The sequence below is a fragment of the Dreissena polymorpha genome, chromosome 2 (genome assembly GCF_020536995.1).
Source record: "Dreissena polymorpha isolate Duluth1 chromosome 2, UMN_Dpol_1.0, whole genome shotgun sequence".
In the NCBI taxonomy this organism is placed as follows: domain Eukaryota; kingdom Metazoa; phylum Mollusca; class Bivalvia; order Myida; family Dreissenidae; genus Dreissena; species Dreissena polymorpha.
Window position 1 is genome coordinate 129217834 of NC_068356.1, and position 26233 is coordinate 129244066.

The 26233-nt window shown below is 36.5% G+C and overlaps 2 protein-coding genes across 5 annotated transcripts in view; one reads left to right on the plus strand and one right to left on the minus strand.

Annotated features, from left to right (window-relative positions):
- The window catches only part of LOC127868972 (zinc finger protein 420-like), a 52022-nt gene extending 44591 nt beyond the window's left edge, over positions 1–7431 (plus strand). For 2 of the 4 annotated variants that reach the window (XM_052411191.1, XM_052411190.1), the window contains exon 10: positions 1954–7431. In XM_052411191.1, the coding sequence (XP_052267151.1) occupies positions 1954–3885 (1932 nt within the window). In that variant the 3' untranslated portion in view covers positions 3886–7431. The remainder of the gene's footprint in view (positions 1–1953) is intronic. The other 2 variants (XR_008044341.1, XR_008044342.1) reach the window with 2 other exon arrangements.
- Positions 7432–9023: 1592 nt separating this feature from the next.
- Positions 9024–26233, minus strand: part of LOC127870076 (uncharacterized) — a 134080-nt gene continuing 116870 nt past the window's right edge. Inside the window, 12 exon segments of the mRNA XM_052412735.1 lie at positions 9024–9709; positions 11193–11236; positions 12311–12329; positions 12754–12905; positions 13499–13601; positions 13936–14235; positions 15017–15279; positions 16199–16411; positions 16704–16870; positions 17233–17379; positions 18021–18282; positions 25587–25925. Coding sequence (XP_052268695.1) covers positions 9634–9709; positions 11193–11236; positions 12311–12329; positions 12754–12905; positions 13499–13601; positions 13936–14235; positions 15017–15279; positions 16199–16411; positions 16704–16870; positions 17233–17379; positions 18021–18282; positions 25587–25925 — 2085 coding nt within the window. The 3' untranslated portion in view covers positions 9024–9633.

Below are 26233 nucleotides of genomic sequence, written 5' to 3' on the forward strand. Positions count from 1 at the left end.
TCGGCGTCGGCGTTGGCGTCGGCGTCCGGTTAAGTTTTGCGTTTAGGTCCACTTTTCTCAGAAAGTATCAATGCTATTGCATTCAAACTTGGTACACTTACTTACTATCATGAGGGGACTAGGCAGGCAAAGTTAGATAACTCTGGCGTGCATTTTGACAGAATTATGTGCCCTTTTTATACTTAAAAAATGGAAAATTTTGGTTAAGTTTTGCGTTTAGTTCCACTTTTCTCAGTAAGTATCAATGCTATTGCATTCAAACTTGGTACACTTACTTACTATCATGAGGGGACTGGGCAGGCAAAGTTAGATAACTCTGGCATGCATTTTGACAGAATTATGTGCCCTTTTTATACTTAGAAAATTGACAATTTTGGTTAAGTTTTGTGTTTAGGTCCATTTTATTCCTTAAGCATCAAAGCTATTGCTTTCATACTTGCAACACTTACTAACTATCATAAGGGGACTGTGCAGGCAAAGTAATGTAACTCTGACTGGCATTTTGACAGAATTATGTGCCCTTTTTATACTTAGAAAATCGAAAATATGATTAAGTTTTGTGTTTAGGTCCACTTTATTCCTACAGTATCAAAGCTATTGCTTTCATACTTGCAAGATTTATGAACTATCATAAGGGGACGGTGCAGGCAAAGTTATGTAACTCTGACTGGCATTTGGACGGAATTATGGGCCCTTTATACTTAGAAAATTGAAAATTTGGTTAAGATTTATGTTTTGGTCACTTTACCCCTAAAGTATCATAGATACTGCTTTCATACTTGGAACACTCACAAACTATCATAAGGGTACAGTAAAAGGACAAGTTGCATAACTCTGGTTGTCATTGTTACGGAATTATGGCCCTTTTTTGACTTAGTAACTTTTAATATATGGTTAAATTTTGTGTTTCGATCCACTCGAAGTATCAAGGCTATTGCTTTCAAACTTCAAATACTTACATGCTATCATGAGGTTACTGTACCTGGCAACTTGAATTTTACTTTGACCTTTGAATGACCTTGACTCTCAAGGTCAAATTATTAAATTTTGCTAAAATTGCCATAACTTCTTTATTTATGATTAGATTTGATTGATACTTTGATGAAACTACTCTTACCTGACATACCACTATAGACTTCACCCAAACCATCCCCCGTGCCCTCCCCCCCCCCCCTCCCCCCCCCTCCCCCCCTCCCCCCCCCAATTTTTTTAAATTTTTTTTTTTTTTTTTTTTTTTTAAGATCATCTCACAAATGACCACCACACCCTCACACTATACCCCCACACCACCCCCCCACCCCACCCCACCCCCCAAATTTTTTTTTTTGATTTTTTTTTTTTTTTTTTTTTTTTTTAAGATCATCTCACAAATTATCACCACACCCTCACACTATACCCCCCCCCCCCCCCCCCCCCGATTTTTTTTTTTTTTTTTTTTTTTTTCGCTTTTTTGGAAGATAATGTAATAAATGTCCACAACCCCACACTATACACCCCTCTTCACTCCACTCCTCCCTCCTTTGTGATTGAAAATGAGAGTCCCTTCACCTTTAAAAAGAAAATAGATGAGCGGTCTGCACCCGCAAGGCGGTGCTCTTGTTATTATTTTATTTTTGAAATACCATCCAACCATCCCACCCAAGAATCCAACCCCCCCCCCCCCCCAAAAAAAAAAATATTTTTTTTTTTAAGATAATGTATTACATGACCACACCCCCACACTATACACTCCTCTCCACCCCCACCCCTCCCTCCTTTTTGATGGAAGTATGAGATAGGTCCCTTCACCTTTAAAAAGAAAAATAGATGAGCAGTCTGCACCCACTAGGCAGTGCTCTAGTTTTAACATGCAACTATGTCTATATAATATTCTGGGTTTAATATTGTTACCATTCTCAAGAATCAATGTTATTCTCAATGCATGCACACAAGGCAAGCTGATGTATTATTCAGGTGACTGTTTCAATACTTGAGGAGGACACAGTTGAAGATGAGATCACCATAGTTACAGGAGATGAAACATCCACAGTTTCAGAAGCAGTAGTGGACAGCATAGCAGATGAACTGGAGGATGAGGTGGATGATGAACCTATGGACGACTCAGAGACTGAGTTACTGGATCATGTGAAACTGTTCTCAGAGCCTGGTGCTTCAAATAACAAGGCTGATGGAGTTGAAAGGGAAGCATTTGAAGATCTTGCGGATGAAAATGGTGATCAGAGCAGTTTTGCCGAAAATGATGTGGATGCCAATCCTGACAATCCCTTGCAAGAAAGTCTTGGCAGGAAGAAAGGAAGGAAAAGAGGTCGGTCACAGAAGGAGATTCCAGCACAGTGTGAATACTGTGGTCAGCAACTTCTCAATAAGTATAACTTGGACTTACATATCAGAAGAATGCATTTTCTGGAAAGGAATTTCCCTTGCATGATCTGTTCTCGGCGATTTTGGAATACACACCGACTGAACTCGCATATTCTTTCCATTCATACGAGGCGATGTGAGCAATGCAAGCAATATGTCATTGAATCTGAACCTTGGCCAGAAGGAATGGACAGAACCAAGAATAGAAAGGTTCCCTGCAAATGTGGAGGATTGGTTTCCATGAATCAAGCCAAATACCTAATGGAAAAAGAAGAAAGGGAAAATTCAAAGGCATCTCAGAAAACCTATGCATGTGGAGAATGCGGCAGATTGTTTTGGTACAAATGGGAATGTAAGAAACACAGAGCTTCTCATACAACTGAAAATCAGGTCACATGTGAATTCTGCAAAAAAGACTTCTGCAACAAAAGTTCTCTGATGAAGCATCTAGAAGCCATTCATAATGTTTATGTGAACCGATGTAAGTACTGTGGCAAAAACTACAGCAATGAGGCTGCTTTGAATGTCCACATTTCCAAGATTCATGCTGAAGATGATGAACTGGATACACGAAAGGAAGATGAGGCCGATAATTCTAAGTCTGGAGACCACATAAATCTTACTCAAGAACAGTGGGAATCTCTGACAGGAAAGAAGAGAAAACTCTCGGCCTTAGATGATGAAAATTCAGGCCCCTCTTCGCCTGATATTGAAGGCAAGTATGAAAAACGTGGCTTGACACTGACAAAAAAGAAAAGACGTGACCTGACAAAACATACTTGTGAGTTTTGTGGTCAAACCATAACAGGAAAACAGGCAATGAAAAATCATGTAAGGCGTGTTCACTTAAAGGAAAGAAATCACAAGTGTCATATTTGCCCAAAAGGGTTTTGGTGTAAGAGTTTGTTGGAGAGCCACATGCTGTCGGTGCACACTCGACAGTGTGAGAAATGCAAGGAGTATGTTGTGGAGACTGAGCCATGGGCTGAGGGAGTGAGCATGGTCACTCTAAGAAGGGTGGTGTGCAAGTGTGGGCACAGGGTGGTGGTTATATCCAAACTGGGAGGCAAGAAAGTACCTGAAGACGAGGACGATGATGATGCCAATATGTACCAGTGTGGAACCTGTAATAAGCTGTTCCCCACACGGGCGGCATGTGAAGCTCATCATGCCATTCACACAGAGGCCCACAAATGCAAGATTTGTAACAAGGTGTTTACTGCAAACAAATCCCTTGTGAGACACATGAACAATGTCCACTCAATACAGACAAACCCTTGCCATGTTTGCAAGAAAAGCTTTGCTAATCAAAAGTCGCTGCTGACTCATTTAATGAAGGAGCATGGCCAGCAAGGGGTTATGTTCCTGCCAGGTGAGCAAGATACCAGCGGGCCAACCGAAGGGCGGCCACTTGTTAGTGATGTCCCAACAACATCTAGCAACTCCATAACTCCTGTGTCGGGTATACTGCCTGCAGTCAGTGTGAACATTGAATCAGCCAATTTGGAAGTGATGTTTGACTGATCATTAATGCCTGCAGTCAGTGTGAACATTGAATCAGCCAATTTGGAAGTGATGTTTGACTGATCATTATCAAAAAAGTAAATGTAAATTTTTATGCCCCCCTTCAAAGAAGAGGGGGTATATTGCTTTGCACTTGTCGGTCGGTCGGTCTGTTGGTCCGTCCACCAGGTGAATTCCGGATGATAACTCAAGAACGCTTAGGATCATGAAACTTCATAGGTACATTGATCATGACTTGCAGATGACCCCTATTGATTTTAAGGTGGTTAGGTCAAAGGTCAAGGTCACGGTGACCCAAAATAGTAAAATGGTTTCCGGATGATAACTCAAGAACGCTTATGCCTAGGATCATGAAACTTGATTGGTAGATTGATCACGACTTGCAGATGACCCCTATCGATTTTCAGGTCACTAAGTCAAAGGTCAAGGTAACGATGACCCGAAACAGTAAAATAGTTTCCGGATGATAACTCAAGAACGCTTATGCCTAGGATCATGAAACTTCATAGGTACATTGATCATGACTGGCAGTTGACCCCTATTGATTTTCAGGTCACTATATCAAAGGTCAAGGTCAGGGTGACGCGAAATAGTAAAATGGTTTCCAGATGATAACTCAAGAACGCTTATGGTTACGATCCTGAAACTTCATAGGTACAGTGATCATGACTCGCAGATGACCTTTATTGATTTTGAGGTCACTAGGTCAAAGGTCAAGGTCATGGTGACCCAAAATAGTGAAATGGTTTCCGGATGATAACTCAAGAATGCTTATGCCTAGGATCATGAAACTTCATAGGTACATTGATCATGACTGGCAGATGACCCCTATTGATTTTCAGGTCACTAAGTCAAAGGTCAAGGTCACGGTGACCCGAAATAGTAAAATGGATTCCGGATGATAACTCAAGAACGCTTATGCCTAGGATCATGAAACTTCATAGGTAGATTGATCATGACTTGCAGATGACCGCTATTGATTTTCAGGTCACTAGGTCAAAGGTCACGGTGACCCAAAATAGTAAAATGGTTTCCGAATGATAAGTCAAGAATGCTTATGCCTAGGATCATGAAACTTCATAGGTACATTGATCATGACTCGCAGATGATCCCTATTGATTTTCAGTTCACTAGGTCAAAGGTCAAGTTGACCCAAAATAGTAAAATGGTTTCCGGATGATAACTCCAACACGCTTATTCCTAGGATCATGAAACTTGATAGGTAGATTGATCAAGACTCGCAGTTGACCCCTATTGATTTTCAGGTCACTATATCAAAGGTCAGGGTGACCCGAAATAGTAAAATGGTTTCCGGATGATAACTCAAGAACGCTTATGGCTACGATCATGAAAATTCATAGGTACATTGATCATGACTCGCAGATGACCCCTATTGATTTTGAGGTCACTAGGTCAAAGGTCAAGGTCATGGTGACCCGAAATAGTAAAATGGTTTCCGGATGATAACTCAATAACGCTTATGCCTAGGATCATGAAACTTCAAACGTACATTGATCATGACTCGCAGATGACCCCTATTGATTTTCAGGTCACTATTTCAAAGGTCAAGGTCACGGTGACCCAAAATAAAAAAATGGTTTCTGGATGATAACTGAAGAACGCTTATGCCTAGGATCATGAAACTTGATAGGTAGATTGATCATGACTCGCAGATGACCCCTATTGATTTTCAGGTCACTAGGTCAAAGGTCTAGGTCAGGGTGACCTGAAATAGTAAAATGGTTTCCGGATGATAACTCAAGAACACTCATGGCTAGGATCATGAAACTTCATAGGTACATTGATCAAGACTCGCAGATGACCCCTGTTGATTATCAGGGTACTAGGTCAAAGGTCAAGGTCGCAGTTACAAAAAACAGATTCACACAATGGCTGTCACTACAACGGAGAGCCCATATGGGGGGCATGCATGTTTTACAAACAGCCCTTGTTAGATTTTGTGTTTTATTGTAACATGATTGTTCCAAACTCACGGGATTTATTAAGACCTCAGAGTTAGATAAATTACCCCGCTAATATGATCAAAATATTTAACGACACCTGGTTATTTCACAAACCTTCACTTATTTGCCATGTTCAAGCAAAGCAGCTCTCTTGATTGGGTCTTGTATTGTTTTTTAAGACCTTTGCTGAAATGCTGAGTAGCCTATTTTCTGTTTAGTCCTGATATATATTTGAATAATAGGCCAAGAGGTATGGTATTTGTTAAACAATGTAATGGTCTTTCTCCAAGTTTGTTCAAATCATGCCCATGGGGCAATTATTGACTCAACCCTGAGGATAACTTATTTTCGTTGCATGTATATTGGAAATCATAAAATAGCATATTTAAAACGACAAGGCTCATAAGGTGTTATATTTTGGCATGTAACATCATACATTGCTCCTCTACGAAGTTTGGTAAAACTTAATTTTATTTCAATATCCTCTTAAACTGCTTGGCCCAGAGGAGTTATATATTTGGCATGTAAAGTGATGACCCTGTAGCAACCCAAATTTGTTCTATTCATGCCAGTTGGTCACAATAAGCCCCCCCCCCCCCCCCCCCCTCTTTTCGTAAATTGTTTTCCTTATAATTATATAGTGAACACTTAGGTAAAAATAAGGCACTTTATAGTTGTTTTTAGAGCATGTCTGCTCTCTAACTTGACCTAGGCATTGAAGGAGTTTAAAGTTGCAGTGATGCCAATCTGAGTTGTTGCAGGTTTCACCAGGTTTCCTGGTTTATTTTCAGTTGTATACATGTAACTGATTAAATATGGTTAATTGTTGCTATACTGCATTATAATGTAATTTTTGCATGATAGAAATGTTGATGCAAATAATGAAATTTCTGATACATGTACATGTATATTTTGTGTGTTTAGTTCACTAACAACTTTGCTTTAATAATGCCTTTGAATTTGCCCGGGACCTGGAGGTAACTGGTTTCCAATATAAAAAAAATTAAATGCATCATAATGTAATTTTTGCACAAGTGAAATTTTGATATAGAGAATTACATCTCTGAATCATATAAATGTATATATTGTATTTAGTTGTCGTGTTAGAATTATGTTTTATGTTGGGAATACATTTATTACAACATTTTGCTTTAGTGTTCACAGTGCTCCTTAATTAGAAAAGCACTTGTGTAGATACTTTTTGCTTTCATCAACTGTCTGAATATAAATCAAATTGTTGTGAGTATTGTATACACATACTTGTCCATCTGTTCTCACAGTACCTTGTTTCCACAATGGATCTAAGGAAATTAATGTGTAATATAAATTCTTTTGTACAACATGCTTCATTGGTTATATAGAATATTTTCAAGCAAATTAATTTTATAAAAATGGTAATACAGCATAATCTCTCAAAGTCAAAGAGAGTGCAAAGGAAATTTAACCCGTTATTTGACATACTAACACAGAGAGTGCAAAAGCAATTTAACTCGTTATTTGACATATTGACACATATTTTTCAGGACAGTGATGTTATAAAATTCGTATAAAGGTGATCAGTTACATTAAACTTGTTGACATATCTTTGTTCTGCCTTGACTCTTCCTATCAAACCAAAGCTCACATGTCATCCTTTGGCAACAAATTTATTCAATTAAAGTGCCAACATCCTTGATCAAAGAGATTTTGTGACAAAAATACCTGATAAAACTAACACAGTAATTACCACTTACTCTATCAGATAATTAAATGTTAAATGAAAACGACAATTGGGAATTTAAAACCAACTCCTAGGTAAAAATGCTGTTAAAAACTCCAAAAAAAATTCACTTCAAACATGCAATTTGACATAATTGAGAGTTGAAGAATTACCAGTTTTTCTCAGCTCAAGTTAAACTTTCATCATATCTCAAACATATATAGAGGATAATCTAATTAAAATAACCTGCCAACAATACTTCTCCATTGGACTAACCTCTCTAAAACATGCGCTAATAGACTTGTTAAAGCTTGGTAGAATATTAAAACCACTCTCCAATCAATGCCATGAAGATTTGTTGTGTCCAATCTCCACGTTTCTATAGAAAGTCAAGGTCATCATTAACAGATCAGTGATTTGCCTTGACAAGTTTTTAATCCTCTTTTGCAATTTTAAGGATTCAATTCAATCACAAATATTGCTCAACAGGTTAAGTTCCATGTGGGCTGAGAGGATATGTGAACTATTGTGAACTGTATGTGGAAAACTCAAAGTTAAAAGGTAAATTATTATAGTTCAAAAGCTTTTGCTTTGGAAGCATTTCACATGAGACAACACTTCAATATGACCAGATTCATGTGAAACTAGGTATAAGGCCATATTGTCAAGTCTTGCTCCAGACCAGCGTGCACATGCGCACAGTCTGATAAGGAACTACCCTATCGCCTTAAGAGAACGAGAAACCTTGCGCGACTTTATTAAGGACACAGTAACTCCTGACCAGAGTGCCCGAAAGCTGGCTGCATATAGCATATATCAGCCAATTTAAGAGCTCATTCTTCTGTCTAAAATTTTTCTAATGGTGTTAAGAGCTTCTCTGTCACGTGATTATATGTATTTGTGCTTTCACTTCTTTCAGTCCAACAACTTACCAACGGTAAATTCCCTTTTGCTGCCAATACAAAAATAAATCTGTTAAAGAGGTTTGTATATTGAATTATATGTATTATGCGGGTAAAAAAAGTGTCTTGTATTTTTAATTATGTCCTTAAATAACAAAATTGAATGTATTCAGCTTCATAATGATAATTAACCCTTTACCACTTAGATACTTATTTTCACGCATTTATAGTCCCTCAGAATTTTTTTTAAAGACTTCTTACTAGATTCAAGTTTTTAAGGATTTATCTGCAAATCTTAGATACTGATGAGCAGCAAACAGCTTAAAACCTGAACAGACTGCGAGTTACAAAGAAGATGTTCTGGTTTTATGCTGTTTGCACATTTTCACGTATCTTTCGAGAGGGAAAGGGTTAAACACAAGTATGAGAAATTAGAATAAGACGTCAAAGAAGTCTCCAAATCTTGTAATATTGCATTGTTTGCATTTTTATGAATTGAACAAAGTAACCACTGCCCATTGATGTCTTAATCTAATTTAACATGCATGGGTTTATAAATGGCACAACACAAACTTAATTTGCTTTGCAGATATTTTATTGTGTATTAATGGTAAAGTGTAAATAGCATAGTCAAACATGTGTAAATAGCATAGTCAAACATGCACATTAAAGCACTTATTAAACACATGTATAGCACTTCAAGCATTCTATGGGTGAAATAATGAATTAAGCACAATTCATGTCCTAAGAAATTTTGAGAACAAGGATAATCAAATATCAAAAATACTTTGGAAGATGTAACAAATATAACAGCACATTTTAACAATAAACAATCGAGAATGCAATTTTCAGTACACTAATGATGTATATCATTTATAAAGCATATCTATCAGCACAAAGCATTTTATTAACTAAGAGTAAATAAGGTATCTATCTATAAACTACAGAACTATATATGTGGATATAAATGAAGCCATAAACAGAAACCAGACATGTTTTATAATTAAACATATGCAGATGTAAATATTTCAATGTTATTGTTTAAACTTTTATAGTTTCACCAACAGATGTCTACCAACATTTTTAGTGTTTTATTATTCAATTCAAATGCAAGTCTTTATTCATTAAAACAGTAGGTTTAATCAGGATCCGGAGTGTTCCAAGTGGTTTCAAGTTGATGGGTCTAATTGCCGTCCATGGATGTAGTGTAGACGACAGTATTGACAGGATCTCCCTGTATTGACCTTGCTGATTCTGGTCTGAAAATGTTAAACAATTCAATAAATAGAATGAGGACTAACCAGAAAGAGACATATGAGCAAAGAAAGGATGGGCGACTTCATTTTTAGACTGAAGTTATTTTCAATTAAATCTGTTTTACAAGGATGAAGGTAACAACATGATACAATGTTGTGATAGATGTAGGATGATGTGACACATGTTATCATTTCATACCATATTAAAACTTAAACCAGTTTATAGAGTTTGTTAGCAAACTAGCAAATGACAAGTTTACCAACAGATTTTTTGGATGAGTTTAATCAAATATTTTAAATCTTTATTACGTTATCAAGTAAAAAAAATAATGTGCATTTCCTTGAATGAAAAGTATTTCATTTCAATGGACAGTTTCAACATCATCAAGACAAGTGTTGACCGGCCACGGATGCCCCCACATTACACTTTGTCTCATAACACCTGATGTCACAAACAATATGTTTATGGCTGAATATTACATTTGACCTAAGTGTGTCCTTGAACTTTTGAGGTAATGCGATGGGTGGTACAAGCATTCTTCAGTCTCCTGATTTTAGTTAATAAATAGCATGAAGAATGACTCAGTTACGCCTCTAATTGCCAAAGTTAATTCTTTAAGTGAGACCTTTGTTAGGGAGACAGGTTTTACAAAAGAAAGGCCGTCTCCTCAAGGTAGTCATTTGTGGCAAGTTATTTTTAAAAAGCATGATAAAGTAATAGAGGATATTTGTTTGAATCGATGGAATATCAATTTTATTTCACAAGTGATCATATTAAATAATATTTTCACAAGTGGCGCAGCCACGAGTGAAAATATGTATTTTTTATGATCACGAGTGAATTAAAATCAATATTCCATCAAATCACAAATTTTCTTTTTATTTTATGCTTTTTTCACCGTTTTCACAGTTTATTTACATTGTAAAAGAGTTTAACTGGATAATTTCACTGGATTTATGACGTCATTTCGCCAAAAAATGACTGTTATAATTTCACAGTATATAAACAGTCAAAAATATTGATATTTTTCACTGTTATTTTCCACCGTTTAAAACAGTGAAATACCAGTTTTGTTTCACTGATATTTCTCTATAAACCACCGGAAAGCATAAAATAAATTTCAAAGTCCAGCAACATATGGTAAAGTTATGGCTAAGAGAGGAATTGTCAAGCTGTTTTATGACCATTTTTGACCTATGACGTCTCAGAGTAACCTAGACCTTTGAGGTAGGGAGACTGGTATGGCATGTTAAACATCTTCGTATAATGTTTGAAAATTATGCTATTTAGTTATTTCAGAATCAATCAATACATGGCAAAGTTCTAGCTGAGAAACTAAGCTTTACACAGACATGGAGAGACAGACTTACGACTGCTATGTGTTGCCTTCTTGGTAGGGGGCATGTAAATAATAGTTGGACAATAGACCATTACGATGTCAAATTATATACTGCAAGTCATTTATCATGCAATGTATTTCCTTACCTCAAGTTTACATGGTAGACATTGCTGCCCACGGATTGCGCACTCTGAAATGGGTCAACAAAATATACAGTAGTTAAAATGATAAGATAGGAATGTCTGCATAACTGGGTATTGCAATTACTAACAAATTGAAAAAAACAACTTAATCTGCTGATAGAAATTACGATAAATAATTAAACAGAAAATATATATTTTCATAAATTATTACAGAAATTATGCTCAATAGCAAAATTATAATATTTCCAAACTAAATAAGTATTAAACACTACACAAACCAAAAGTTAACAAAATTTTATTATTATAACTCATTTTTTTTTAATAAACTTTTGTGTAAGCATGGTTATATTCTAATTTATTCTGTTAGTTTGTTAGAAAGAAAACAATAGGGTAAGATAGTGAGGATTGGATAACTACACAAAATGGGAAGTCAGAGATTAGAAGGTTTTAATTGTAAAAGTTAAATTTATTCTGGCTCACATTAGAGGTTACTTTACTCATCCTGTGAGTTATTTTAATTCCATTCCATGTGCATTCATAACAAGTTAGATTATTTATGTATGCATGCAAATACATAAATCGAGGTTATTTGTTGGATTCGGTGGAATATAGATTTTTAATTCACGAGTGATCATAGAAAATATATTATTTCTATGATCTTAAGTGAATTAAAATCAAGATTCCACCATATCAAACACATTTTTTTCTATTTTATGCTTTTTTCGGTGTTTATTTACATTGTAAAAGAGTTAAGCTGGAGAATTTTGCGTAAAACAATGATGTCATTTCACAGAAAAACAGTGAAAATTAACAATAATTCATTGATATCTCTATATACCACCAGAAAGCATAAAATAAATGCATTAAAAAAAAACTATACAAAATTAAAAGAACACTTAATTTGAATGATCTAATAACACAGTACATGAAGAGTTTGAAAAGCACCAAAGATTTGAAAATGGTTAGATTTTAAAATAACTGAGTAGCAAAAAGCGACATACCTAGGCATTAGTAGTGTACTTGTCCCATTTTAACGCTACAAATTTGATCATTTGAAACATTAACTATGGATAAGGTTTTGTAAGGAAAATAAATATTAAACAAGAAACAACTTAGCTTACCACAGCATATGTGTCGATTCTAATAAATAAACATTAACATTTACTTTTTTTTTAACAAAAGATTCATTAAACACATGATTTAAAAGCATTTTAAATAAACACTATGAAGCCTACATGTTCATACATTGATATAATAAAAGTTAACTTTCTTAATACAAATGCTTGTATGCAAGAATCGATTAAGAGGTGACAATTACAAACAATTAATTTCAAACAGTTAAAACGTTTGAATAAGCAAAAATGTACCAAATATATTGAAATCTTCTATACATTTCTGGCCATGTACTTAAAACATACTTATATTTTGCCATACTTCAATAAACCAGTTATTAGAAGACTTCCAGTTATTAGAAGACTTAAATAAATACTGTTTGATCATCATTTTACAAACAAGTTCTCATAATCTTATTGTCAAGTATTTGAAAATAATGAAACAGACTTACTGGTATCCAGAGTTGTCATAGACTGGGTTACGGGTGGAGATTTTGCGCACTTCGCCTGTGCGACGTGTGGAGTCTCCACGGGCAAAGCTCATGTTTATCTCCCCTAGATCTTGCACCGTCTCATCAGGAGGCATGTACATGTCCAGTGTCTGCTTATAAAATATGGTGGAAATACGTTATTGATGTGCTTTCAGTTGGATAAATCACTCAAAATATGCTTTATAGTTGGCAATAAAAACGGTATTGGTTAGCTTTAAGAAAGATTATCTATTCATTGCCACAAATGCAGAGACAAAATATTTCACGAGCACCTGCAAGTAACATTTAAATTGTTTCCCCTTCATAGCTTAGCAAACATGGGTGTTTTATTAAATTTTATTGTTACTGGAATCCATGCTTTGAACAGTTTTATAAGGAACATTTTTGTTCCTGATTTCAAAATGTAGCATGTATTCAATTCATAAACTGACTTATGGAGAGAAAAAATCCAACAAAAATCAATCATTATGAATAATTAAAATGACCAGCCTCATGTGAAATTGAATCTTATGCCATATGCTATCAGCCTTGCCCTAAACCACACTGCAGATCCGCGAAGTCTTGTAAGTAGCTGCCGTACTCTGTCTGATAGTGAAACCAAAATAACATGCGTGACTTTACAGTGGTGGAGATGCAGACTGAATATGGAGTAAGACCCATTTTTGCTTGACATGGCACAAATGTCGATGATCAGGGTATATGCTACCTGTGTCTCGTACTCCTTGAGGAAAGATGGTGGGTTGGTGAAGTCAGGCTGGTGTTCGTAGTTACGATGGTACACTCTGTAGTTCTTCAGATAGGTGTTGTATCTAAATAAAGAGGGCTGAGTTAAGGTAATTTATACATAGGTATTTGAAATGAAATAGTCAATACGAAATTTAATTATTCTTAATGTGCCAGCACTGATTGCCAATATGATTTATTATTTTTTTTATTCTGTTTTTTATTTAAGCTCTTTTGCCAATGGCGATCAATCTTTCAGTGGATATAAATTTAGGCTTAATCTGTAGTAAATTAATTTTTAGTACTTAATACAATCAAAATCATTGTTTATTCAACTATATTGCTAAATTTTTCAAATAACAAAAATGCAACTTTGCAAGCCAAGATTCAGATACAAGTCACAAAGTACAAAGCCCTCACCTCTGCCACTGGTAGATAAGGATAATCAGTGCGATGAATCCAAGGACGATAATGATAGCAGCGAGGGCAAGCAGTCCGGAGTAGGCGTCCTCTATCCACCAGATGTACGACTTGAATGGTCTCGCAGTCACTGGTCGCAGTGTGGCATCATACAGACCCTGTCCCTGCAGCTCAGAAGCAATGCCAAGGATGTTCTCCGCTTGGAAGTTCACTCGAATTCTTTCCACAGATGCGAACTGGTTGACCCCCTGGCGGAGGTTGCTTATCAGGGTCTGTGAAGGGCCAGTGCTTAGAGTAACACTGAAATGTTATTTTGAGTGTTACAATTGCTATACATCTACTTCATGCACATTTTCAACCTCTGTTGCTAATTGACAATAAATTTTTACAAAGGATAAGAATTTAAGCCTTAACCAATTTGTGTATAAAATGAATGAGCTATATGTGCTCACCTGTGATTCAAAAACGAAATATTATTACAACAACATTTCAATTTCAATAACAACAAGCAAATAGTTGAATTGATATCCCCCGCCAATATACTTCTGGACACAAAAGTTTTCTGGACTGATGTACAACGCCAACGTGCATCATCCTCTTATCCATATATTTTTTAAGATACAAAGGGCCATAACTCTGTTATTATCCAATGATGTACAATGTCATTTGGCGTGCATCCTCCTCTTATCCATATATATACTCATACCAAGTTTCAATGAAATCCGCCAAAGCACTTCCAAGATATGGCTCCGGACACAAAAAAGCTTTTTTTCAAGATACAAAGGGCCATAACTCCATTATTAACAGATGGTGTACAATGCCATTTGGCGTGCATCATCCTCTTATCCATATATATATATATATATATACTCATAGCAAGTTTCAATGAAATCCACCAAATCACTTCCAAGATATGGCTCCTGACACAAAAGTGCCGGACGGACGGAAAGATGGATGGACGGACAATGCCAAAACAATATCCCTCCGCCATAGGCGGGGGATAAATAGGCGGGGGATAATAATAGAATACATATCAACCAAATTATTAAAGTGTAAACAAAGAATGTGAAGAAGTGCTTACAGATTCAGCTCATCTGTGGCAGCATCGAAAAGATTAAACTGGTTGCCATCATTAACCACAACAAAAATGACGTCAGTTTTCTTATAATCCACGCTGAGAATGCCGTTGAGAATGTACCGCTGGTATGAAATGGTCTCAATGAGAATGATGCGACCAATAACATTCTGCAGGGCCTGTCTTATGCGTTCTATGTTGGAGTTTACTACATTGATATCTGTGTTCAGGACCAGGATGTAACGGTGCTTGTTTTCAATGATGTCAATCTAAAAAAAAGAGGGAAAATAAATCAGTTTAAATTGGTAACGCAAGACTTAACTGAGAGTTATGCTAATAATTAGGGAAGGGAACAAATACTGAAAATGATATTCAAACATTCAATCGTCATTATTTGAATATATTAGAAAATTCAGTTTTTGGCATTTAATTTAAATGTCAGAACTTTCAGGAGGAAATTACTGTTCCCGATTGCCACAAATACCCCTATAAATCGTATGTTATATGCCTGAGCAAAAAGGATATATATAATGTATATATATATTTCAGAAAACATTACTATACTGGGCATTTATTTCAATTTTATACTTAATTTTTTGGATAACTTCACCCACATAACATTTATGCTTTTGTTTATGCATTTTTTTTTCTATAAAAACTCAAGAACCAGGACAATTACAGAGGTTTCTATTTCAGTCATTAAAATTCTGATAAGATAAACATGGGATTTAATATATGGATATAGCAATTCAAATGCTTGGCCATTGGAAGGTAACGCAAGACTCTTTTCTTACTTGCGGTGCGCTGACCTGTGTCAAACAGTTTTTATGCCAACACCCCCCCCCCCAAAAAACAACAAAAACAAGAGATGTGTTTGTCAGAAACACAATGCCCCCTTCTGCGCTGCTTTAAAGCCATATATTTGACCTTGAAGGATGACCTTGACCTTGACCTTTCACCACTCAAAATGTGCAGCTCCACGAGTTACACATGCATGCCAAATATCAAGTTGTTATCTGAAGGGACATAGAAGTTCTGAGCATTTTTCGAAACCTAAACGCCAAACCTAAACGCAAAGTGTGAGGGAAGGACAGACGGACAGACAGACGGACAGTCTGATCACTATATGCCCTATATGACATAAAAATTAGACTCTGTAACTAGAAGTGAGGAATTTCACAATCTTACCACAACGTCAGTCGCAACAGTCTTTTGCAGACTGACTGCGTTGTCACGAGCCTGTGCCGTAAATTTGTACTGTGATGGGTCGGAGTTGACAAACTCTCTGTTAGAGAAGATCAAACCCTGGATAGGATCCACAGAGAAAGGCACGTCAATGGTAGCAGGTCTGGAGATATCGTACGTTACTTGGCCATTCACACCCTCATCTGCATCCTTTGCCTAGTGGAAATAAAGCAATTGAGTCTTTAGCTCAGTCTTTTTCATAGATGAAATTAATGTGTCTTTTTTAAATCTCAATCTTCCAAAGAAATTATTGAATGTCCAAAATGCTCAAAGACAAGAGGCATTCAATGAAATATGATAACTTCAAGCATTTAACTGCAAATACTAATACATATCTTCTTAGTTTACAAAGATTTATATTTAGAATTTTAAAAAATGATTTGAATTTAACATAATATGCCAATTTTAAGGCAATTTGACCAATATAAATTTAAAATACAAATCTTACCACGAGCGTTACTGGAGCTTTGTTGGACATGGAGAACCTTGCAATTGCACCAAAGTAGGTCCTCACGTTGAGGAGAGCAGGGTAGACTGGATACACAAAGTAAGGGGCGTTGTCGTTCTCATCTTGCACATTTATGTACACAAACGTCTTTTGGTAGGACTGGTACACTGCACAGATAAAACAGGGGCAGTAAGAATAAGAAGTAGAGTTAGTTAATGCCAGAATAGCATCTGAAGTGCATGCAAAACAATAAAATCACAGAATAGCATAACTCTCGTATAGAAAATACTCAATTTTAATCCTGATGTATAAGAAAATGTAAAATTTAAGTTAGTTTAATTGCAGTTTCTATACTTAATGAATGCATTTCTTTGACTTCCTAAATAATTGTAAACAAAGCTCACATAAATGGCTCAATAAAACTATAAACACCAATGAAACCTATTATTATTTATTTGAAATTCTACTTAGTAACATCTAAATGTTACTGTAAAACTATTCAAAGCTCAAAGAAGGAACATTTTCTTACCTGGGATCACTTCAATTGTCTGTCTCTTAGTGCGTTGAATTTCCCTGACCCCAATAGTGATATTCCAGAACCGTGTTTCCTCAGCATCAAGGTTGCCGTTTGCACGCAAGTCACAGGAGTCTCCATTTGATGTTAAGCGGAATAAGTCTGAAAAATTGCATTCAAGAAAATGGGAACATAACTACACTTTTCCATTTGTTTACAAAACCCTCAGATTTTGATTAATGCAAATTGAGCTTAGTCCATCAACACAAATGTTTGTTTCTTTAGCATTTGGATAATTAATAATAACAACATCATATGAAATTGCACTCATACCAGGTATAGAGAATAACAGGTTACTGCCTGATCTTTTTGTAATGTATCAGGCAAGGCTTAGAATAATATAACAGCGAGGCTTGCCGAGTTGTTGAATCTGATTCGATTTTACTAAAAATGATCACTTTATAGTGGATTCCGAGTACATGTAATATGATCATCCTCCACATATGACTGATATAAGAACTTCCTGTTGACCTTGATATAAAAAAATATATCAGGCAACGTTATATCAAGCAGATATCAATGCGGTGGTATGATAAATTTTACTTAATGTTTATTACCAAACACAAATACATAAAAAATTATACATAAAACCCGTTTACTTTTCAATTGGAGAAGGCAATAAAAAAAACACAGGCAAGTTATCATTTTAAATTCAACACAAATATATACACAAATCCGAAGTGCATACAGGAGAAAGAAGACAATTTCATACCTATGGGATAAAGATTTATTTCAATACATACCAAAGTAGCGTGGCACCTGGGCGGAGGTGTTGCTATTTATTAGCAGTATCTCACAGAACAGTCTCAGAGCGACATTGGTGTTGGTGACATTGAGGGTGGTGAGCAGGGCGTTTGTGATTGCTGTACTTTCCTTCACTTCGATGAACTGTGTTGGAATTGCAAAGCCCAGCGTGCGTGTAAAGTTGGAGAAGGCGACCCCAATCTTGACCAGTGCTCGATTGCTCAGCGGCTTCCAACTGCGGTCAGTTGCTAATATGTAGAACTGAAATACACAAGCACATATCATATGTTTTGTCAAATAAAACATTTCAAAAAGGGAAGTGAAAAATATAAGCGCACACAAATTTATGAATTGAAACTGACATACTGACTGACGGACAGTTCAACTGCTATATGCCACCCTACCGGGGGCATAAAAACTAACGATTGAAGTGAAAGTGAAATTTCTATGTGATAAAACTTTTCAATATTCCATCACTCTTTTCAATATTCCATCATTAACTACTAAATACTTAACTGAGGATAACATAATTGTACTATAACAATTTTGTTTAAATAAAATTCATTTTAATTATTAAATACTTACCTGCTATCTCATGCTTCTCCTTTCCAAGAGGAATTAACTCATCCGGAATTTTAACTGGGAATCCGCCACCTCAATACCGTAATACAGGCCAGGTTAAACATAGTGCAATGCAACCTAGCCAAAAATCGGTAACCAACCCTCAATATTCTTTCAATATATATACAAAAATATTAATCGAATAGCGGGATGGGAGGTGGGACTTACCGAAAGCAGGTAAGTATTTAATAATAAAAATGAATTTTATTTTAAAAAAAATTGTTTTAATGTCATAAATACTGACCTGCTATCTGATGCTGATTTTGCAGCTGGGGTGGGAAGGTATATATTTTCCCAACACAGCAGAACCCATAAACAGGGTTATCAGCTAATGATAGCAAAACCCTAAACAAGGGTTATCAAGTAATCTTCGTTAAAACGGTATTAATTATGACTTCTCGGACAAAGTAATATGTCTATGTCGTAAAGAAGACAGTACCGTTAGTGAAACCAAAACAAGCCCACACATAAACAAATTGTATTGTTGGCACTTCAGAAAACGAAGATAAAAAGATGACAAAGGTGGTCGGATTCCTCCAGAAAACAGCTTAGAGCACGTCAAAAAGTGGGGTGTGATTAATATATGCCCACAAAACAGACAGAGCTCTTAATTCATGCGGTCAGATCCTAAAACAAATTTTTTAAATAAAATTCATTTTAATTATTAAATACTTACCTGTTATCGTATGCTTATACTTTCCAAGGGGAAATAACTCATCCGGAATTTTAACTGGGAATCCGCCACCTCAATACCGTAATACAGGCCTGGTTAAACATAGTGCAATGCAACCTAGCCAAAAATCGGTAACCAACCCTCAATATTCTTTCAATATATATACAAAAAAATATTAATCGAATAGCGGGGTGGGAGGTGGGACTTACTGATAACAGGTAAGTATTTAATAATTAAAATGAATTTTATTTAAAAAATTTGTTTTAATGTCATAAATACTGACCTGTTATCGTATGCTGATTTTGCAGCTGCGGTGGGAAGGTTCGTATACATTTTCCCAACACAGTAGAACCCATAAACAGGGTTATCAGCTAATGATATCAAGTAATCTTCGTTAAAACGGTATTAATAATGACTTCTCGGACAGAGTAATATGTCTATGTCGTAAAGAAGACACTACCGTTAGTGAAACCACAACAAGCCCAAATGTATACAAATTGTATTGTTGGCACTTCAGAAAACGAAGATAAAAAGATGACAAGGTGGTCGGATTCCTCCAGTAAACAGCTTAGAGCACGTCAAAAAGTGGGGTGTGATTAATATATGCCCACAAAACAGACAGAGCTCTTAATTCATGCGGTCAGATCCTAAAAAGGAATGAATCCTTAGATAGGATAAGATTAACTTTCCTTAGTCGAGGTCTAACCCCGAGAAATAGAAGCCGCAGACACATCTCCCCCCCCCCCTTTTTTGGGGAAATGAAGAGTGTCTTTGAGAACCTCGAATGGACTTCTGACTAACACTGCTGAGATAGAACTTCAAAGCCCTGATTGCCCAAAGAAGTTTATCCTCATCTTCATGACTACCAGTTTAAGGTAGAAGCCATATAGAGGACTTGATATTAAGCAAGGAATCCTGGCTGACACAACAAAGTGAAAACGACAATAGATCCAACTGGAATTGGTCGTATTCAACAGAAAAAGCATGAATTTCACTTCTCCGTATGGTAAAAGCCATAATAAGAAGGAAAACCGTCTTAAAATTATATTGGAACTGTTAATAAGCCTAATGAAAAAGGTTCATAGGGAGCTCATTAAGCATCCCAACATGTAACACAAGTCAAAACCGCTTAAGAAGGTAAAGGAACGAAAAACATAGTGTTGACGTTCCATAGTTTGGATCAGTTCCAAAATAGGTAAGACAGCACAGAGTTGCGATGACTTACACAAAACAAGGTATACGAAAGCATAATCTCTATCCTTTGATGAGGAAAAGAACAAATTTCTTATCATCAAGAAAAAGATGAGAAAAACCTCTATGTATCTAGCAGAGTGATTAAGGTAATAACTATGCTCTCAAATACCCAGTAAAAAAAAAAAAACAAGGGACAAAATTGTCACAAAACCAGGTTTTCTTTGTGAAAAAAAAATCTGATAAAGGGAGAAAACTCAAACTGAACTTTTGAAATGACCAAAAAAAATTAACCCCCTTTGTAAGTTTTTTTTTTTTTAAATCTATTTTTAGTCGTGGCGACCTTGACATTGGAGATATTGACGTGATTCTTTCGTGGGACACACCGTCCCATGATGGTGAACAAATGTGCCAAATGATTTTAAAATCTCACAATGAATGACATAGTTATGGCCAGGACAAGCTCATTTATGGCCATTTTTGACCTTTGAACTCAAAGTGTGACCTTGACCTTGGAGATATCGACGTAATTATTTCGCGCGACACACCGTCCAATGATGGTGAACATATGTGCCAAATGATTTTAAAATCTGACGATGAACGACATAGTTATGGCTCGGACAAGCTCATTTATGGCCATTTTTGACCTTTGAACTCAAAGTGTGACCTTGACCTTGGAGATATCGACGTAATTATTTCGCGCGACACACCGTCCAATGATGGTGAACAAATGTGCCAAATGATTTTAAAATCTGACAATGAACGACATAGTTATGGCCCGGACAAGCTTATTCCGCCAGCCCGCCAGCCAGCCAGCCAGCCAGCCAGCCAGCCCGCCAGCCAGCCAGCCCGCCCGCATTCGCAAAACTAATAACCAGTTTTTTCCTTCGGAAAACCTGGTTAAAAAAAATGAATTTCCCTAGAACCTTTATACAGTTCTGATGGAATTATCCTTGCTGAAGTAACAAGGATTGAAACTAACAGAAAAACGTTCTTCTGTAGAGATAACTAAAAGTTATTAATGGCCAGACATGTAGTGGCACATGTTTGGATCAGTAAAAATATGTCTCTCTGAGATATGATATTTGACCTGTGAAGAAGTTTCCTGAAAATAATTGTACAGGAGACTTAAAAGGTCGTAGAACCATAATCCCGTGGTTCATTAAGTATATTGCATGAAATTATGGCAAAAACTCAGTTATTGCAAAAACTCACCAAGAAGGCAAGATATTTCAGTTTATAGTGTTTTATCCAGGCCGTTTTAGCGTGGCGCGGCGCCACGCCGCTTTTTTGAAGCGCCTCGCTGCCCCTTTCAAAGCAAATCAGGGCCACGCTGCCCTTTTCAAAGGCCGCCGCCCTGTTTTCCGCCGTGCGCGACCTTATTGATAACATCTTAAATGCCTCTTAACCAAGCTTCTAAGCCGACTATTATCAGCGAAGATTCGCGCGGTTGTGAATACGTCATGCGTGAATAACCAGGTGTCAATATCAATCGATAATTTCAGTGGCTTTGTAACACTAATCGGTCCGGATACAATCGTGCACAGTTACTTAGGAGACTTGATGAAAACCTCGATGTTATTCACGTGGAAATTGTGCTTTTCATGCATAATTCAGTTATATCAAAACATTTATTTTTACGCGTAATTAAATTAAAAAAAAAACACCAGTTGTATCTGTAAAATATTGATTTGATTTCAATTTAATGCAAATAAAATAATATTAATTTACAGGGCTTGCACTTAGCGGCGTACGGCCGTATATTACGCCCGATAATTGTTTCCATACGCCGATTACAAAACCCCATGACGTCCACTGTACTTCCTGAAAATTGGCCATACGCCGAAAATAGCAACCCGTGACATATTAAAGCTGTCGATTTAAATAACGCTCCGCCTCCTATCCAATACAATTGGCCCAGGCTCATATTAAAGCTGTCGATTAAAATAACGCTCCGCCTCCTATCCAATACAATTGGCGCAGGCTCACAGTAGATGTGTGTTGATGAATTATAGCAGACGACAATCTTAACACGTTTGCAGTTCACGGTTAGGCAGACAGCGCTTAATTGGAGCACGTGCTTGTTTATTGTCACGATGTTTTGATTACAATAACGTGTGAATGTCGGCAAAGAAGTTCATACCCCGTCTTGCACCCTGTTTGGCCAAAAGTTGTTAATTGTTGTAACAGTAGTAGGCCTGCACCATTGGTTCAATTCAGAATATTATGACCCGTTTGTAACTTGTCAAAATATGTTAATTGGCAAACACAGATATGAATTTTACAAAAATATTGAACTTGTACCACTTATCATTCGTGTTTAGAATGTCGAAACGTACGCTTTCCGATTTTTGCATTCCACTTTCGACGAAACGTAAATTAGAAATTGATGCAAATTGCTTTGTAAGCAAAACAAGTTTATATCGGAGACCAATTAACGTGTATTGAATTAATTGACAATGAACAAAAGACAGTACGGCGCCGTTCCTAGTTACACTTTTTGCGAAATAAAATGTACACAATACAACACGTGGTCATGAAAACAATGTCATTACGCAGAACTTTCTGACTATTCAACAAAGTGTTAGTGTTTGTGAATCTCCAGTGAAGATGCATATAAAGGACTTGTTTGTGCAATGTGTGTAACGTTTTAAATATAAATAATTGTTTAAGAGGGTATCTTTGAAAAGCTATAGTTTGTATAAGATATATATCCTATGGTGTTTAATCTTGTTTTTTGTTACTACATGAAAATATAAAAACACATAATAAAATATACATTCTGGATTTTGTGGTTTAATTATTCAACAATAAATCTCAAAACTAAACATACAATGTTTGTGTGTAACAAAGCTCGTTATTAAGTCACTATACAGATATATTTGTGCCCTTTTTATGGATGTCGCGCGCTAAAGTGCCCTTTTTTGAAATTTTGCACCACGCCCTTTTTCCTTCCTGTATAAAACACTAGTTTATGTCAATGGACGAATGTATAACAATCGCACACCCTGCTGGATCGATTTCTGTGAACTGCATTATTGACGTTGTTCAGCATACCGGTATACACTGCGATATACGATCGTATAACGCTAATTACTAGCGTTTGATGATAAACAACATTCTTTGATATACTATGTACACCATGCAACTCGTCTGCAACTTCACTGCCGCGCATGCACAATTACATTATTGAACCCAACGGAAAAATAATTCGAAAGAAAGAACTGCAGGACAAAACGTCCAACAGGGCGTTGAGACGACCTGGTAAGAGAAAGACGATAGAGAAAATTTGTTGTTCTTGCAAAGAACGAATAAGTTCCTGATTTCCAGTTACAAGGAGTGATAATATGATCACCTCCGTGTCTGTAAGTAAACCACGACCGACGTGTGATAGTTGAAACCATCACAAAGGAATCGTGAAAATGTGTTGTAAATGAAAAACAGCTAAAAAGAATTTTTGCTTTTCAAGATGTAGATGTGCAGGTGATATTCATTAGGATACCACATAATTGAGAAAAACAAGATACGTTGTTCTATGTGATCGTCCATAACCTTCTCTGCTCACAAGATGTAAGGGAGGTTGTGGTAGAATAAACTATATTCTTCCCAAGATAATCTTCTAGTCTAGACACCACTGAACTCTTGTTGATTCCAGTAGCTTGAAAATATGCACTGCAGTAGGAGCAATAGAAAAGCAGAAGTCGATACAAATGTCGTCTTGCTAATCCTGCTAGCGTCATTAATGTGTCCCAACTGTTCCTTGACACTGACTGCAAAGTCTGTAGCCGACAGGTAAAGGCGGTTAAAACAATTCATCCTTCGGGTCTCGAACATAAATTAATAGAGGTCAAATAGTAACGTTCGACCTCAATGCTAGTCTTCGAGCCCACTTCAGCCGATCTATCTGCAAGACCAGTAGTCTGCATGTAGCCGGTTGAGATAGAAGTACAAATAACATGAAAAATGAAATGACGATCAATTAGATTGTCATTCGGAACGTTAAAATCATTATTGCACACAATGGCAAATGATAAACAATCTGTCAATAGAAGAACACGCTTTGCACGATCTCGTAACACATTAGAAGAACATGCTTTGCACGTTCTAGCAATGTATTAGAAGAGCACGTTTTGCACGTGGTCGTTCGCGCCAGAAAACACCCAGCATGGTAGAAATAAACCATTGTTCGATAAAAGCAAGCATGGCTTACCTTTACAAATGAAACAAAATCCATATAAATTAATCCCAATGAGAAACAAGATGTGTTTGTGAAACACAATGTCCCCCTATATGACGTTTGACCTTGAAGAATGACCTTGACCTTGTGAAGGATGACCTTGACCTTTCACCACTCAAAATGTGCAGCTCCATGAGATACACATGCATGCCAAATATCAAGTTGCTATCTTCAATATTGCAAAAGTAGTCATAAAATGAGCGATTTTGGCCACATATATTTGACCTCTGACCTTGAAGGATGACCTTGACCTTGACCTTTCACCACTCAAAATGTGCAGCTTCATGAGATACACATGCATGCCAAATATGAAGTTGCTATCTTCAATATAGCAAAAGTTATTGCAAAATGTTAAAGTTGGCGCAAACAAACCAACAGACAGGGCAAAAACAATATGTCCCCCACTACTATAGTGGGGGACATAATAAAAAGATAAATAACACAATTTATCTATTCAAAACCCCAATCAACCAAGTGAAATAAATCGAAAAACAATTTTCCATTCAGAGCCGTAAAAGACACATATACACCTGGTCGATCCCGAAAGAGTATCGAGGGTTGGTTACCGATTTTTGGCTAGGTTTAATTGCACTATGTTTAACCTGGCCTGTATTACGGTATTGAGGTGGCGGATTCCCAGTTAAAATTCCGGATGAGTTAATTCCCCTTGGAAAGGAGAAGCATGAGATAGCAGGTAAGTATTTATGACATTAAAATATATATATACTCCTTGTAGAAGAGAATCTTTATTTATTTCAATGCCATACCTGTCCAAAATCTAACAAGTGAATCATTTAAAACAACAACATGAACTCTACGTAGAAAGGTCATTATTAAACAAACCTGGAATAGTTGTCTTCCGTCAGCATTCTGTAGATCTCGACGCACATACATTGATCCATCCCTTGTTATTCCAAAGAACTGATTTTCGTATGGGTATTCTGGGTCCATCATAAAGTCAAACTTTGCATTCAATGTGTCCCTGCTTAAAGTAACATTCTGATCGTTATCAACTGCAGTCGCTGTAAATAGGACCCTGCCGACAGCCCAGATGTCATTAATGGAGGTAGAGTATTCTGGTCTATCAAAGACCGGCGCAAACTGGTTACGAATTATGCTGATGGTGACTGTTGCTGATGCTGATTTTGGAACAGAGGCTTGGTCTGTGGCCACCACAATAATCTGTCAATAGACAAAAATTCCAATGTGTTTTCATCAATAAAGCCTTTTCATGCAAAATGGTTACTATGCCATGTTGCAAACCAATCTCCAGACTAGCTTGAACATTTGCGTAGTTAGGTCTGGTTCCATCCTGTGCCCATAACCTTTTCATGACTTCCTAGAGGACAGTTGTATTTGTCATATTTAGAAAATGGCATAGGACCAATTTTCATATAATGAAATTTAACTGATTACGAATAGCGTCAGGGGAATAAGCCTAGTTTTATACACAAAAATATGAAAAAATACAATATAAAAAAACCTGTTAA